The sequence below is a fragment of the Leptopilina boulardi genome, unplaced genomic scaffold (genome assembly GCF_019393585.1).
Source record: "Leptopilina boulardi isolate dan_hultmark-lab unplaced genomic scaffold, ZJU_Lbou_2.1 LbouV2_213, whole genome shotgun sequence".
NCBI lineage: Eukaryota > Metazoa > Arthropoda > Insecta > Hymenoptera > Figitidae > Leptopilina > Leptopilina boulardi.
The window spans coordinates 452389-470467 of NW_026137767.1; the positions used below are offsets into that span (position 1 = coordinate 452389).

Sequence of the window (18079 nt, forward strand, 5' to 3'; positions counted from 1 at the left end):
CTTATATTTGTAATCAGATAACCTAAAAACCTGTAAGTAATATTTATCATGTAAATTATGTAAGTTAAAATAATCGTTTGTTATATGTGATAAAATATTTTGAATTTTTTAAAAATTAACTTATATTTAAAATCAACTACTCTAAAACATCCTTAGTAACAATTTTCATTAAAAAAATTACATTTAAATAAAGTCGTCCGCCATACTGGATCCGCCATATTGAATTTTGAAATTCTGACTTCAGATTCGTAATCAGCGACCACAAAAACCCCCGAGAAACAATTTTCAATCAAATCCAATCTCTTTTTAAAAAATTGTTCGCCACATTGAATTTTTAAATTTTGACTTCAGATTCGTAATCAGCGTCCCCAAAAACCCCCGAGTAAAAAGTTTCAAGCAACTCCAAGAACTTTTTAAAAATTCGTCCGCCATATTGAATTTTTGAATTCTGACTTCAGATTCGTAATCAGCGACCACAAAAACCCCAGAGATACAATTTTCAAGCAAATCCAATCTTTTTTTAAAAAATTGTTCGCCATATTGGATACGCCATATTTAATTTTGAGTAACCCCCGAGTAACAAATTTCAAGCGAATTAAATTAATTTTTGAAAATTCGCCCGCCATATTTCAGCCGCCATTTTTAATTTTCAAAAAGTGCCAATCGGCATTTAAAAGTATTCCTTTTTACCTAAATTTTAAGCCTATGCCCGATAATTTAAACATAAATTATTTTTGGAGAGCTGGGAGGTCCCGTTGCGTTGACGAAAAATGCTTCACATTATTATATTTCTAATCAAATTTGGAAAAATCAAAATGTGTAATCTAATATTGAGAAATCCAAACATTTTTTTAAAACCGTCAAAATATATTAAAAACCGATAAGTTATTTAAAAATTTTGTCCGCCATACTGGATCCGCCATTTTGAATTTTTTAAACTAACTTCAGATTTGAAATCAGAGAACCACAAAACCCCCGAGTAACAAATTTCAGGCCAATTGGATCAATTTTTTCAAAAGACGTCTATCATATTGGATCCGCCATTTTGAATAACTAAGTTCAGATTCGTTGTCAGCGACTCAAAAAACCTCCGAGTAAGAAATATCAGCCAGTTTTAAACACATCTATTTGTTTAATACTTACTTTTCTTTACAAACTGTACGTCGGACAGTTTAAGCTTATATTCATTATACAGTATACACTTTTGATGGAGGGTGCGAAGGTTAACGATTTTAAATGTATCACGACTTTTGCTTAAATATTCTTAATATTATGAAAAATATGTTTTTATGTCATACCTTGTTGACATAACGATCCTATTGAAAGAAGAACTGCAACAGAGAACTTCTCCCAAAAATTTTGTAAATTTTCATGATTTAAGAAAAATAAAAACTCGGCACAAATCAATATAATCACTATTAATAAGAAACACCAGCAGTTCGGTGCTAGAGGACGAATAAACGTATTTACTTTAATGTCTTTTGCCTGTTGCGTACGAAACATAAAGCAAGTCCTACAGAAAATTATGAATTTTGTTTTCACATTGAAAAATAAAAACTTTCTCATTTTACACAAGTATAAAAAAATAAATATTAGGGTGTATTTTTGAAGTAGAGGTAGGGTCAGTTGGGGTAAATGGGGACAAAATCGCTATTTTTCACAAATTACGTAAGTTTCTTCCTTTAAAAGGTAATATTTGCTGGTTTATTTGTTTTTAAGTTGTTATTTACATTCCCAGGATTAATTTTATGCAGCAGAAAAAAATTTAGATAAGCTTTAAACGCATGAAACTAACTGTCCCTATTTACCCCAAAATTTAGAAAATTTCATAAAATTTGGGGTAAATGGGGACAGCATAGTTTCTAAGAAACTTTTAAGAAAAAAGTTTCCGGAAGTATATTACTGTATTAAGGGATGAAAAAACTTTTAAAAAAATTTGTAGTAGATATATAACAGTTGAACCAATTGAAATTTTTTTATTTTTTTTTCTATTTTTTTCATTTTAGTATTTTGTCTCGCATTTGAAAAAATAGACTTAAATATCATACTAAATTTTTTTCTTATTCCTTATGACTCCTACAACAGAAATTCACTTGAATTTTTGATTTTTATTAATTTGGTTAATAATGACAAGCTGTCCCCATTTACCCTGAATTTTCAAATTTTTAGGGTAAATGGGGACAGCTCGTCTTTATTAACCAAATTAATAAAAATCAAAAATTCAAGTGAATTTCTGTTATAGGAATCATAAGGAATAAGCAAAAAATTTGGTATGATTTTTAAGTCTGTTTTCTTTGAAATACGAGACAAAATACTGAAACAGGTTGACTTTGATTTTCAAGGTTTTATGCATTGATCGATAACTTAAATTATCTTGCTGACAATTGTCAAGATAAAAGCTTCGCAATACTCAAAACCTCTTGCAGGTGATCTGAGGTTAAAATATTTACGTTGAACTTAATTTTAAAACTGTAAATTAAGCCCCAAAACCTCTTGTCCCCATTTACACCAACTGACCCTACCTCTAATTTTATTAAAACTTAGTATATTAACGTATTTTGGTGCTCTGATTACGAAAATAATAGGGAAAATTGGCCCAAATTTTATTGTCATTGTAAATACCATAAAAAACACCATAAAATGATGGTTTTTTGCAATTTACTTGTAAGAAACGCAAAATTTCGAAAAATGTTTCTGACAAAAGTTGTAGGTCTCAAAAAATCACACATTTTATGTCCTATTCATTTTTTACCAAAAAGGATTATTTTTCGAGAAAAATCTAAAAACCATAAAACACTTTCAAAATTAATACATAATATACCAACCACAGTTATTGTATCTGACCCCCCTTCCAAGGTTTCTTTAAAACGCAAATAGAACTGTACATTACGTTGTCGAAGTCCGCGTACATCATGATACATAGAAAACGATGTATGCGGGTGGGATCATGTTGAACCCACCTGATTTTTTCCGCACTGTTTTTGATGATAATTTTAGCAGTATGTGAGGATAAAGAACGAAAAATAGACTTTCATTATGAAAATTTTATTTGAGGTTAGAATGTGCAAGTTATAAAAGAATTAAAGTCCCGTACAAAAAGGCGCCTGCAAACACACATAAACATAATATAAAAAGCAGGTCAGACAAACGATAGATTATTGAAATATTAGCACTCAGTTTAATTCACCTTTTGTACGATTCGACTGACAACTATTGCGTTTAACAAAGTCTTAAGCATTTTGACACAATCATGGCAGATGCAGATATAGAAAAGTTCACACATACAGCCGCAAGAGCATGAAGTTCCATTCACATCAACTAACCATTATAGCCTAAAGGTCAATTCACAATGTTAAATATAATTAAATTTAACAGTGTTTCCATAACTTTTTAAGTTATTTATGGTTTTGTGTATTTTTCTCAAAAAATTATCACTTTTGGTAAAAAATGTATGTGACGTAAAATGTGTTTTTTTGAGACCTACAACTTTTGTCTAAAACATTTTTTTTAAATTTTGCGTTTTTTTTACAAATTAATCGCAAAAAAAACATGATTTTATGGTGTTTTTTATGGTTTTTGCCAGGATAATCAAATTTGCCCCAATTTTTACTAAAACACTTTCGTAATCAGCTCACTAAAATACGTTAGTATACTAAGTTTTATTAAAATCGGAAGTACCCCTATTTCGAAGTATATCCAATTATTATAATAACTTAATTGAGGAGTCGGGAGGAACAACTCGCCGAGCGCTCGACTGGACGCTCTAAAGCCAGTCAAACGACCCAAAATGTTCAAAAAATTGAAATTCGAAATTTTGATATTTAAAACGTTGTAACGAACCGAATAAATTATTTGAATCGTTATTGCCGCTCAACAAGATCGACGATCGAATTATCGATCTCGCGATAGACGCGTATCGATGCGATATTTCTCGCAGCTGAGAGAGCAGACTACAAAACTGCGTGTTGAGAAAAACGATGCCGATCAACAGATTGTTGCGAGCTGCGTATAACATCGGATCATTGCGAACTTTAAGAATAATTTGTCTTCGAATTTTCCATTTTGTAAATTAAAATTAAATAAATTATATGTTTTTAACATTTTCCGCGAGTTCAATCTAGTGTTTTGTTTTGTGTCCTGCACGTTTATCTTTTGTTCAACAGTTTGGATTTACATTTCAGAGAGCTAACAATAGCGGTAAGTTCATCTTTTGATGACCATTCAATATTACAGTGCTTATGATCATTCGTTCTCCTGCTCTCTGCCACCAGTATATTCGCAGCTGGAGAACTCTCATAGACTATTGTGCTAGTGTACATTGTGCTTTTGTCGCGAGTCGAACCCGTCTTAATTCTCTTTTTTATAAAGTAAATGTCGCGTCAGGGCTGTCACAAAAATAGCTCCAAATGTGCTCTTACCTTTGTAATAAAATATAAGTGGAAATCTCACGAGCTGGTTACGAATTGCGTACTGCGATATCGGTACCGCAAAAAACCTCTAAATTGCCAATTCACATTAAATTTACAGTTGTCCATACTACTCACGAGTGTGAAAAATAAAAAATGGTCTGATTAGGCAAAATTAGATATTTAAACAACATATTTCTTCACTGAAATCAAAGAAATAGAGAAAATCCTGATGTAACTCGCATTAAATCTAATTTTCATTTAACGATAACTTTTTGAGCAATCGTTTTTAATGCTTGGGGTTTTTTGACTTTCTTTTATGGGTTCTGAAGGATTAAAAAATGTGTATTAGACAAATGTGCCACTTGTGATATGCGAGATAATGAGCTATTCATAAGTGTAACTGCATTTTTGTTGATTTTTGAAAATCATCAATTTTCTTATAATACTTTTTCAGCGATCATTATTTAACATTCCCCCATATAAAATTTACATTTTCAGCTATCCAAGAAAAGAAATCTGGGTGGTGCCCTTGAAGAAAAAAACATATTTGAACGATCCCGGGTGGAATTTTGATGAATGTAGGTTTAGGCAAATGTAAGGGGGTGTTTTTTAAAGGGTTGTAAAGTATTGTAAAGTATTGTAAATTTTCGAAAATGAAAGAATTAAGTAAAATTGTCAGGTACTTATAAAAATTTTGAAATTTATATGAAATTGTTAATTTCGATATTTTTTCCAATTACGATTTTCGTCCTTCTTTCGCCACAGAGATGTTTTCTTTCTTGGAGTAGCTTTTCTGAGTATAAAACGATTGATATCAATAAGGATATCATCACAGTAAAAATAAAATCTTCTATAAAGATTACTCGTAAGTTTAATCAGTCTTAAAAACCAAGATAGTTTTAATTTAAATGGAAATTAATGTGTATCTTAAAATAAAACTCATTTTCCTCCTTGAAATAAAATTCTATTTTAATTGTGAACATGTTTTTACGTTTAAGATTAAGGAAAATGGAGTTAGGAACTTTGTTTGAAAACATTTTCTCTTAAAAATACGTTTTACCTGCACTCATAACCACAAAAATGAAAAATATGGTTTAAATCGAGTAGCTATTAAGAAATATGAATTACGCATATGTAAAAAAAATTTGTTTATAATTTTTTATGTAGAACTTCGCTTATGTGAAAAATTTATTTGTTATGCAAAACTTCGCTTACTATATCTTTTTTTACACAAAATTCGCTATAATTTTTCTTTTTCTGTAAAATTTTGAAAATTTTCAAGTGCTGTTCGTGATAAGAATTACGATGGGCAATTTTTATTTAATTAGAAAATAAAATAAATGCTGACTAGAAGTCGCCTCAAGAGAACACTGAATTCATTGTTCGATTACGCGATCAAAACACAGCTGTACTTACACTCACAGCTCAACATTGTTTTTCGCAGGGTTTAGTCATTTCTTAGGAAATAAAATTCTTTCAAATTATAATATTTAAAATTTCAAAATTACACATTGTAAATTAATCAAGATTTAATTAAAAATTTTTTTGTTCCTTTTAACTAAAAATTAGATCATCATGGTCTAAATAATTTATTTTTTTTATTTTTTTATTGCTGAACTAATTAAAAAAAATAATTAATAAATATAAGAAAAAATAATAAATAAATTTTTATTTCAAATTTTTTTTTCTGAACCAACAAATAAAATTCCTTTTTTTAAACAAAAAAAAGAGTAGCAAAAGAAGACTAAAAGGGAAATAAATAAAAATAGAATACAATTTTTTTTCTTCTCTGAATTAATTTTAAAGGTCATAATTTTTTCTTCTAATGAACATTTGCGAATTTAATACTCTTTTTTAATGACTAAAAAGAAGAAGATCCCACCAAAAGGAGCGACAACAAGATCACAGTCAAGAACAAACAAAATGTTCACCACTCCCCCTCAATCAAAAACAGCAAGAGATTTTCAAACAAATTTTACCGTGCCACAAGAGACAACCACTCATAATGCAACATCAGTGACTCTCAACCCCGACCTTCTGAATGTAGAATCCCCAAATAGAGATTCTACAACAGATAAAAATGTCAACAATGAAACGCATAACGCTACTGGCAACTAAGCCAGCAGCCATCAATCGACATTTTTAGTACCTCTTGGAACAGGGACGACCTCAAAAATTTCAATTTAAACGCGTCGTGGCCGAAAATCAAAAAATGAAACCCCTGTCACTAACGAAGCGATAACGCAAGTTGTCACGCGTTTTATCGCCATTCATGCAAATCAAATGGCACAAAACAACGATTTTCAACGTCGAATGTAACAAATGTTAGATCACAATCTAAATGAATCCCGATTGCAGTTAGACCATTTTTATGCTGAAAATCGTCGTCAAATAAACGCAGTACGGTTAGAAAATTTAAAGCATAGCACGAATGAAATAAATGCCCTTAAAACAAAAACTTTTCAAATTATTCAAGCGAATCAATTAGAAACCTTACCTTAAAAGGTACCTTAAAAACCTTACATTTAATCAGCAATGTTCAGTGAACAACCAAAAAATGATAAATAAAAATAAATAGGGCAAATAAAATTAATAAGTAGGTGTGCCATTGTGTACCGCTCTATGAGTGCAAGTAGAGTGCGCGCGCACATGAAAAAGTTGTGCTATATGAAAATTTTTTATTGGTTCAGAGCTTTTTTGATTTGATTCTTATAGTTGAGAGTTCAAGCATCATTCTCTACACGTGATGAAAAACGGCCAAAAACAGCGTTTCTTGAGACTTTGAGTCCATTTTTCTTAAAATATCGACGTGATGGGAGCTGTTGGAGGTCAGATTCGTGTTCAGTGATGATAATCCTATAAGAATAGTCTAGTCCGATCTTTGAACCATTTTTCGTGTCGACCAGTGGAATTAACCGACAGGTTAAAAGAAAAATTTGTCGAGCATATCCGAATAAACAATTTACCCGAACATTATGTTGATCAAGTACACGCGTACCTTGACGATTAGATTATCATTTCCAAAACGTTCGAAGAACACATCTTGTTGTTAAATAATATTGTTTTCGATATTCTTCACAAAGCAGGTCTTACAATAAACCAAGAAAAATCATATTTTGCGAAATATTCGGTCGAATATCTTGGTTTCATTCTCGATAAAGAAGGTCTTAAACCTAATTCGAAACGCGTAGATCCAATTTTAGGACGTCCTACTCCCCGCAATCGCAAAGAACTACGTCAGTTCAACGGTTCCGTGAACTGGTACCACCGTCATTTGCGAAACATTGCGAGAGTACAAGGTCCATTAAACAAATTGGCTAGTCCCAAAGTTTCGTGGAAATGGACAGAAATGCACGAAAAAACTTATCAAGAAGTAAAAGAATTGCTAAAACATGCATTAACGCTAAACGCACCGCGACCAAACTTACCATTCTTCTTATACACAGACGCAAGCGACACCGGCATAGGTGCTATTCTTACCTAAAAAGATGGAGTTAAAGAATATCTCATCACATGTCTAAGCAGACCTTTGAGAGGTGCAGAGTTAAATAATACTGCCACCGAGAAGGAATGCTTAGCTGTGATTTTTGCGATTAAGAAATTGCGCTGTTATCTTGAAGCCACAGAATTTACGGTTATCACCGATCATTCTAGTTTGGTTTGGTTGCAAAACTTGAAAGATTCGCGAGGTAGACTTTCTCGATGGGCGTTAGAGTTATCAGAAAACAATGCGGAAATTGAACACCGTAAAGGTACAACCAATGAAGCAGCTGACATTCGCGCCTCTATGAAAGTGTCCCCGAAGACACGCCCACTTTACAGCTTAGTCACACCTATAGCAAATCTTGGTATGACGAGATGGTTGAATGCGTACGCAATACCCCCACACGCTATGAGCTATACAGACTCGACTCAGACAGCGAATTGTATTATTACAAACCTAAACAACTCAAGGAAAGTATAGGCGATAATAATGCATGGAAGAAAGTTTTAAAAGAAAGTGAAATACTTCCGATTATTTCAAAATATCTCTCCACAGTCCGCACATCAAGGCATTAATAAGACTTATCTGTCAATTATTAACCTTTATTACTGGCCCGGTATGCGCGAAGATATTAAAAGATATATCAACGATTGCGAAGTTTGTCTAAAATGTAAACCTAAGAATAATTCCCCTCAAGGACTCATGTATCCGCGTAAGTTCAGCGAACCATGGGACATTGTTTCACTAGATATTGTAGGCCCACTTCCGCGATCCAAATCTGGAAAATCCTATATTCTAGTTTGCAAAGATATTTACACACGATATATCGAATGTTTCGCCTTATCGAAAGCCGATGGTCCAAAAATTGTTAAGTCGTTAACACATTAATTAACAAATGGGGAACACCTAAAACATTTGTTACAGACAACGGAACGGAATTTGTTAACCGCACTATCGCGAAATTTCTTAACGAAATCGGTTCTGAACAACGCACAACTCCTGTCTATCACCCGCAGTCAAACCCTGTTGAACGCGTTAATCGCAATATAAAGACAATGATTGACAGCCTTCTCGGCGACAATCAACGCGAATGGGACTTGTTGTTAGAAGAGATTCAATTCGCTTACAACACAACCGTTCATTCTTCCTTAGGCGTAACTCCTGCATTCTTAAACTTCGCTCGCGAACCAAGACGCATAGGAGAACAAAATTTGAAAATTAAGGTTAAATTGACTACTGACGATACGATTAACGACTGGACAGAACGAGTAAAACGCATAGACATTCTCCGTGCAAAAGTTCAAAAATTAATGACTAAAGCCTCCGAAAGACAAAGAAAAACTTGTAATAAAAATCGCAAAAATGATATACATTTTGAACTTGGTAATTTAGTGTTCTATCCAAATAATAAATTATCTAAAGCTGTTAAAGGATAAGTTCAAAATTAGCACCTCGTTACAAAGGCCCATCCATTATTTCGGAGAAATTATCTCCCCGTGATTATTAGCGACGCACATGGTAAAAAGATTGGTAACTACCATGTAAATGATTTAAAACTCGCAAAAAAGGGTCTTCGATCGCAGAACCATTTGTAATCACTCTTTTCAGATTCAACATGGATTCAGCTGCCAACGCCAACAACGTCGCAGACTCACCCAAGTATCCCGAGATTCCAGTGATCCAGATTTCTGCGATTTTGACGGAGATAATCAGTTGGAGTTTAGTAATCGACCATCAGGGCTCGTCGCATTACCTTAAGCCGACTTTGAACTCCTTGTAACTTCGCGACAAGAGTTTTCCGATCGGCTGATGGAAGATCATCAAACTATCAGCAATCTCCGCGATAAACTCTCGAAAATTGATTCAGCATCAAATGCTAACAGTGCTCCCAACGTAGAAGCACACTACAAAATCCTTACTGGACTGTTGAAAGAAAAACAAGAACTTGCCGAGCAACCAAACAAAAGAAGTTGGTCGACTCGTACGAAATGGACTATAATTCACTGCTCAATGACTACAATTAGCTTGAAAAATGTACAATGGACGCTTTTGCCAAAAATGCGCAAACCCGGACTTAAACACCGACGAATACACAGCCCCACAAAAAAAAGTGTCATGTACTTTTGACCGGAATACCCTAACCCTATGTATTTTGACGCGCTGAACACGAATCCGAAGTCCGTTTTGCTCCATCACGTCAGGATTTTTTTCTAACCTCAAATAACATTCGATATGTCTGATTCAATATTAAGGAATTATTTTTAAAAAATTGTCAGATTATTATAAAATTTGGTATCTACAGGTTTTCTAAGTTGCTGACAAGTAACACTAGGGAAGTGCCATACGCCGATTTTTCTGAAACTTGGCAGTTTTGTAGTTTTTTGAAAACAATTTGACACGTATGTTTTGTTTTTCCCCAAAAGCTGATTTATGGGGGGGAACTACCCCTTGAATTTTTTTTTGGTAGGGGGACATTATTTTACAAAATTTTTTAAAAATTAATGTGCAATAGTGTATCTGGGGGTTTTTTGGGTCGCTGATTACGAATCTTATGTCAGATTTCAAAAATTCAAAATGGCATATCCAACATGGACTTCTATCGGGCATATTAGATACGCGATTATCTGTATCAAACTTGGTATCTGGGGGTTTTTTGTGTCGATGATTACGAATCTGATGTCAGATTTCCGAAATTCGATATGTCTGATTCAATATTAAGGAATTATTTTTAAAAAATTGTCAGATTATTATGAAATTTGGTATCTACAGGTTTTCCTAAGTTGCTGACAAGTAACACTAAGGAAGTGCCATACGCCGATTTTTCTGAAACTTGGCAGTTTCGTAGTTTTTTGAAAACAATTTGACACATATGTTTTGTTTTTCCCCAAAAGCTGATTTATGGGGGGGGAACTACCCCTTGAATTTTTTTTGGTAGGGGGACATTATTTTACGAAATTTTTTAAAAATTAATGTGCAATAGTGTATCTGGGGGTTTTTTCGGTCGCTGATTACGAATCTGATGTCAGATTTCAAAAATTCAAAATGGCATATCCAACATGGACTTCTATCGGCCATATTAGATACGCTATTATCAATTTTTGAAAACTGACATCAGATTCGTAATCAGCGACCGAAAAAACCCCCAGATACACTATTGCACATTAATTTTTAAAAAATTTCGTAAAATAATGTCCCCCTACCAAAAAAAATTCAAGGGGTAGTTCCCCCCCCATAAATCAGCTTTTGGGGAAAAACAAAACATATGTGTCAAATTGTTTTCAAAAAACTACGAAACTGCCAAGTTTCAGAAAAATTGGCGTATGGCACTTCCTTAGTGTTACTTGTCAGCAACTTAGGAAAACCTGTAGATACCAAATTTCATAATAATCTGACAATTTTTTAAAAATAATTCCTTAATATTGAATCAGACATATCGAATTTCGGAAATCTGACATCAGATTCGTAATCATCGACACAAAAAACCCCCAGATACCAAGTTTGAAGTTAATACATCAATTTTTAAAATAATCGCCTACTTCTCAAAATCCGACATGTTTTTTGAGGTTAGAAAAAAATCCTGACGTGATGGAGCAAAACGGACTTCGGATTCGTATTCAGCGCGTCAAAATACATAGGGTTAGGGTATTCCGGTCAAAAGTACATGACACTTTTTTTTGTGGGGCTGTGATATCCATGGCCACACGTCGCAGAAGGTAAATTCGATGTCCCAGAACCTCAACGCTGCAAAGCATGCAAGAAACCGAAGAACTTGCCTGACATCCACTGCCGTTAATGCCGCAGAAGATTGTTAAAAACAAAATCGCGAAAAGAGACCTGCTAATAATAGAGCTCTTTAAACAGACAAGCAAGCCGCAGGTCACCTCGCAATCGTCTTCTTCACAAATTAAGAGCACAATCGAGAAGCCAGCATCACAAATTGAAGCCCAGCAACGCCACCATCATGCACAGAATCAACTTTGTAAATGCCATCGCAAAAGCAGAGAACACCGCGAAAAGAAGTATCCATAGTCAGCGACGAAACTTCTAAGCCCCGAAGCCCTATTATGCGAAAAACATCTACACTGATATTTTCAGAGATCGTTGGAAATGACTCACGATATCCTAGCAAGGTACTCTCACCATTCGATTCCGATGACAATAATTCAGAATTGTGGGAAACGCTGTGCCAAGTCTATAAATTAGGGATTAAGGAGGTTCATCCCAAAATCGATTTTCTACAGATTTTTTAAAAATTTTTAAGATGTATTATTGACATCACTTTACATGTGTTGTTCAAATTTTATTGAATTTTACCGTATCATTTTCAAGATAAAAATTGATAAAGTTTGAAGTTTTACATGGGAACAGTGAAAAAACATGAAAAATGACCATGTTTTCATTAATTAAAAAAAAAACGGTTCTACAGATTTTTTTCAAAAACTAATATGTTTAAAATTATGAGTTTTAACAGTTTTTACAAAAATATGAAATTTTTTTACCGTTTGGTTGTGAAGTAAATGTTAATCAAAGTTAGCAACTTTTGAACTTATCCCATGTAAATAAAAGAAAGTAGAGGAGAAACGGCAAATTAACCTCTAAATTGGCCAGTGGAGCTCAACTTTTATGGACTATAGCTGTCGGTTTTAAACTTACGGAAAACCCCTAATAGAATGAGTACCGCTTGAAGGGATGAACCTCCTTAAAGAAGAAGGAGAAGAAGAGTGAAAGTCGCGAAAATTCGCGAGAGACATTAACAGTGCTTAGAGACATTCTATTTTAAGCAAATATTGCTAAGTGCTGTGACGATTACCATTAATAAGTATTTTTTTAGTTTATACACATTCTTTTGTGACATTCAAAACACGAATATCCAAAAATCACAATATTTTTTAGTTTCATATACATGTCTTTCTGCGATATTCGAACACGAATTCATAAATACAATTATATTTTTATTTCAGTTTACACATTTTCTTTAGCGTAGTGCAAGTTACACGTTTCTAGAATACTAATATATTTTTGTACTACCATTTTGTAATACACTGCGATTAATGATTCATAATAAAAGATAACGTTCCTTTGTAATCAATTAACGAATTACCCCCCAAAGAGAACGAACGTTAATAAACACTAACATTTCTTTTCTTTTCAGAAACAATATTTTTATTTTATTCTCAAAGTTAAATCTAGAAGTTCTTTTAATTTCTCTAGTTGAATAACTTCAATTCTTTTATAATTATAATGGTCAAACTAAGATGAACTAACAAAAGAAATTCTTTTTATATGTTTGCTAATCATGTTCCTTTCAGCTTCGAGAGTCGAACGTAGCGGTAGCTCCGATTAAGTAGGGGGGAATGTAACGAACCGAATTAATTATTTGAATTGTCATTTCCGCTCAAAGAGATTAACGATCGATTATCGATCTCGCGATAGACGCGTATCAATGCGATATTTCTCGCAGCTGAGAGAGCAGACGACAAAACCGCGTGTTGAGAAAAACGACGCCGATCAACTTAATGGTGCGAGGTGCGTATAACAGCGGATCATTGCGAACTTTAAAAATAATTTGTCTTCGAATTGTCCATTTTGTAAATTAAAATTAAATAAATTATATGTTTTTAATATTTTCCGCGAGTTCAATCTAGTGATTTGTTTTGTGTCCCTCATGTTTATCTTTTGTTCAACAGTTTGGATTTACATCGCAGAGAGCTAACAATAGCGGTAAGTTCATCTTTTGATGACCATTCAATATTACACTGCTTATGAACATTCGTTCTTCTGCTCTCTGCCACCAGTAGTGTTGCATGTCAATCCAATAATTGCTCGATATCGACTGCATATGCTTGAATATTGATACATTTTATCAAGCCAAGAAGCGTGATTTTCTTTTGTTTATGATTGACTTTGATCGTTCGAATGTTATTTCGAAATCTCGATCAAACGTATATATTTTTTATTATAATAATAAAATACCTGTTTTTCATCGATTTTTTAAAATAAAAAAGGAAGTTAATTGTGAAAAGTAAAATGTCAGAAGATACGAACAAAACTGAAAGCAGGAAAAGAATACATGATCAGATAGATTTAGATGATGAGTAAGCAAAAGGAGCTTCTCAAAAGTATTTTATAAAAATGTTTCAATTTGAATGTCAAATTTTACATACTTTTTTCCTAATTTAATATTTTTATTAGTTTACAAATTTTAGTTTTATCAAATAGTTAACTAATTTTATTGACAATTATAAAATTATTAAAATTATTAAAATGAAAAATCTTTGACCATCAGAAAACACAAGAACAGATTGGAAAATGATTCTGTAAAATATCTTATGTGCTTGAATTCGTGGATGAGTTGTTCTCTAATGTATTATGTTAAATATTACTTCGTTGAATAAAGAAAAAATAATAAATTATTTAATTTTTATGATTTTGTATTTATTTTAATGAGAAAAGAATATTTTAAAAATTATATATAATTTTTAAAAAATTACAATATTTAAATTATACTAATAGTGATTGTTTTTAAGAGAAATTTTAGACATTAGAAATTTCAATTGCTTAAAAAATTTAAATAGGTTAGATAATAATAATAGTAATCACTCGAAATATTTTTAATTTCTTCAATAAAAACTATATATTTAATTACGATAGATAGAAAAAATATCATTTACAATAACATAGGTTATTAACCGTTCTGTATAATGTTAAATATATTTTATATAGAAATACTACAGTTCTGTATAATTTTTAAATAAATAATGAGCGTATACTATGTGCTTGACGCATCAAAAATGCACTTTAAATATGAAATGTAGGCACAAAATATTTATTATATACATAATATTTATGTATACTGTTTATTTTTGATAAGGTTACATTCTTCTGATGTCAATTTATTATTTTAATTGAATAAACAATTTCATAAACTATATTTTATTAAAGAATTTTATAAAAAATTTATAGTTTATATATAATAAATTCATTGAAATCTTCACTGCATTTCTGTATATATACATAGGTTAAGTTAAAACGGAATCAAGCAAATCTCGATCGATTTACTTAACGGAAAGCTTGTCTCTATGACACGAACCAATCAATATATTGAATAAAATTAAACAATCACCTTTCTTGAGATCGTTAATTTCTCGATTGTTTTGGTTGACATGCAACACTAGCCACCAGTATATTCGCAGCTGGAGAACTCTCATAGACTATTGTGCCTGTGTACATTGTGCTTTCCGTCGCGAGTCGAACCCGTCTTAATTCTCTTTTTTATAAAGTAAATCTCGCGTCAGGGCTGTCTTAACGTATTACCCTGTTTGAAATAAAAAGGAGCATCTTTTCTTTCTTTGACTTTTTTTATAGAACAAAAACCGTGGATATTAAATGCAAAAAACTGAAAAAAAATTTTCACGAATTTCATTAAATTTTTTAACTTAAATCGTCTTATCTTTGAACAATGTTAATGAAATCACTTGTCATTTCGTATATACACACTTATTAGGGTACATAGAATGACGATAGCATAATAAAAAATTAAAGAATTATTTATTTTTTAATAATAATTCATTATAAATAGTGAACGGTCAGTAATCCCGTTTTCTAACCTAAGACAAAAAAAGTCTATGGGGAACTTTAAAATTTTTAAAACTTTCAGTGAGACATTTGTTTATCATAATATAAGGAAGTTTTCTGGCAATTTTCAAATCGATTCATTTATAAGTTTTGAAAATATAAGTGTTTTTCCAAAAAGCGGCGACGCGCCCGCGAGACTTATTTTATTTTAATTCAAAAAGTTAAGTATTAATAACACGTTCTTTCAAGCGACTGTAAATGATTCGCTCCGCGTTGCGTCTCGCGGGCGCGTCGCCGCTTTTTGGGACAACACTTATATTTTCAAAACTTATAAATGAATCGATTTGAAAATTGCCAGAAAACTTCCTTATATTATGATAAACAAATGTCTCACTGAAAGTTTTTAAAATTTTAAAGTTCCCCATAGACTATTTTTCGTCGTAGGTTAGAAAACGGGATTACCGACCGTTCACTATTTATAATGAATTATTATTAAAAAATAAAAAAATTCTTTAATTTTTTATTAATCTAATTTCTTCTATGTACCCTAATAAGTGTGTATACGAAATGACAAGTGATTTTATTACCATTTGTCAAAGATACGACTATTTAAGTTTAAAAATTTAATGAAATTCGTGAAAATTTTTTTTCAGTTTTTTGCATTTAATATCCACGGTTTTAGTCCTATAAAAAAATGTCAAAAGGAAAAAAGATGCGCCTTTTTATATAAAACAAGGTAATACGTTTTAAATATCAAAATTTCGATTTTTCGAACATTTTGGGTCATATGACTGGCATTAGAGCATCCAGCCAAGCGGTCGGCGAGTTGTTCCTCCCGTCTCTTCAATTAAAGTTATTTTAATACTTTACTAAATTATAGGGTAGAATTTATACCTGAAAGGCCAATATGGAGCTGCACATGAAACTATTTCAGTTCTGTAAGCAGTAAATAATGCAGCTGTTCCCGATAAATCCTGATCTCTCCTGGTAACTCCATTAACCATTGGACCCTGTTTATCTGTCTTTTCCCATTTTGTAAATTCACCAGGAACAATTCTAAACACAAATTACATAGAAAATTATATAAAATTTATAATTATTTTTTATTAAGTCCAATTTGATAGAGTTCCCGGGAAATTTCAAATTCTAGGATTTGTCAATTTTAGGGAACTTCTACAGAAAAGTGATACAAAAATTAGCAAAATCAAAAAGGTCCTAATGTGTTTATCGGGTGTTCCGGTTAGTTTTGGCCAATTTCTAAGCAGAAATTATACTCAATTAGGAAACCTAAATTTCTCAAAGTGTCAATAAGGTGTCTTGGTCACTCTTGGTCAATTTCTTAAAAGTTAGCCGCAATTGACAAAATCAGGAATTCAAGTTGTCACAAAGTATCAGTAGGATACTGCAGTAGATCTGGTATTCCAAAAGATACTACAGTGTCAATCATCTGTATAAAAAAAAATTCAAAACGTGCTAAAGTGTGAATCAGAACTCTAGGTAATTTTTGGACAAGTTTTTCGGAAAGTCAACATACTTGTCAACTAGGGTGGCCCTTATTTAAATAAAATAAATATATATTCCCAGTTGAAAAAACTTGTACAGGATCGTGTACACGATCTTCTGCACGATCGTGCACCGATCTTGCACATGTTCATTCACCAGGTCATGTATAAGAGCAGCAAGTGAACATGTAAAAAGAATTGGAAAAACGATCTTGTACAAGAACATGCATATGTTTATTCATGAAAAATAAACAAATCAAATTTCCGAGTACATGCTCGGTGTAATATCAAGCGTAAGATCATGTACATCTTCTCAATTACGAGACAACTTTAAGCTAAGTGGTATTGAGGGGGAATTCCACTTTTGGTGTTAGAAAAAAATCGATTTTTTTGCATAGTTCTAAGCTAGAGGTTATTAGACATGTGTCTCATTAAATGAAAATGAGGAATCCTTTTAGTTAAGGGGTTACACCACTTTGACCGCATGAAAAAATATGCGTTTTCAAGAATTTCTTTAATAACGGAAATTTTTTTACTAAAATTCAAATACATAACGTTATTATGCTACTATTAAGCTCTAAAAAAAATATTAAAATTTTTTTTTAAATTGCCTGTTTGGCAGGTGATTTAGCGGAGCGCTCCAAAAATCAATGGTCCTGCGGTGGCCCAGATAACTCACTTTAGATTTGAGCTAAAATAAAAAACCTAAAATCATTAGTTTCTGTAGCCCAAAATCTAGAGAAATACGTGTCCGTTTTCAAAAATATGCATTTTTGACAACATGGCGTTGATTTGAATGAAAATATACGTTTTTTAGCCTAAATTTCGTTATTTAAAGATGTCCAGAAATTGTAAATATTAATATTTCAAAAAACCTCTACGTATTTCTCTAGATTTTGTGCTACAGAAACTAATGTTTTTTTATTTTAGCGCAAATCTGGAGTGAGATATCAGGGCCATCACAGGACCATTGATAATTGGAACGCTCCGCTAAATCACCTGCCAAACAGGCAATTTGAAAAAAAAATTTTAATATTTTTTTTAGAGTTTACTAGTAGCATAATAACATTATGTATTTGAATTGTAGTAAAACAATTTCCGTTCTTAAA

The 18079-nt window shown here is 32.1% G+C and overlaps 1 protein-coding gene across 1 annotated transcript in view; it reads right to left on the reverse strand.

The window, feature by feature from the left end:
• The window catches only part of LOC127279019 (glutamate receptor ionotropic, kainate 1-like), a 211557-nt gene that overhangs the window by 140031 nt on the left and 53447 nt on the right, over positions 1-18079 (reverse strand). Inside the window, exons 3-4 of the mRNA XM_051301091.1 lie at positions 16363-16524; positions 1299-1513 (exon numbers count right to left, since the gene is read on the reverse strand). Coding sequence (XP_051157048.1) covers positions 1299-1513; positions 16363-16524 — 377 coding nt within the window. The remainder of the gene's footprint in view (positions 1-1298; positions 1514-16362; positions 16525-18079) is intronic.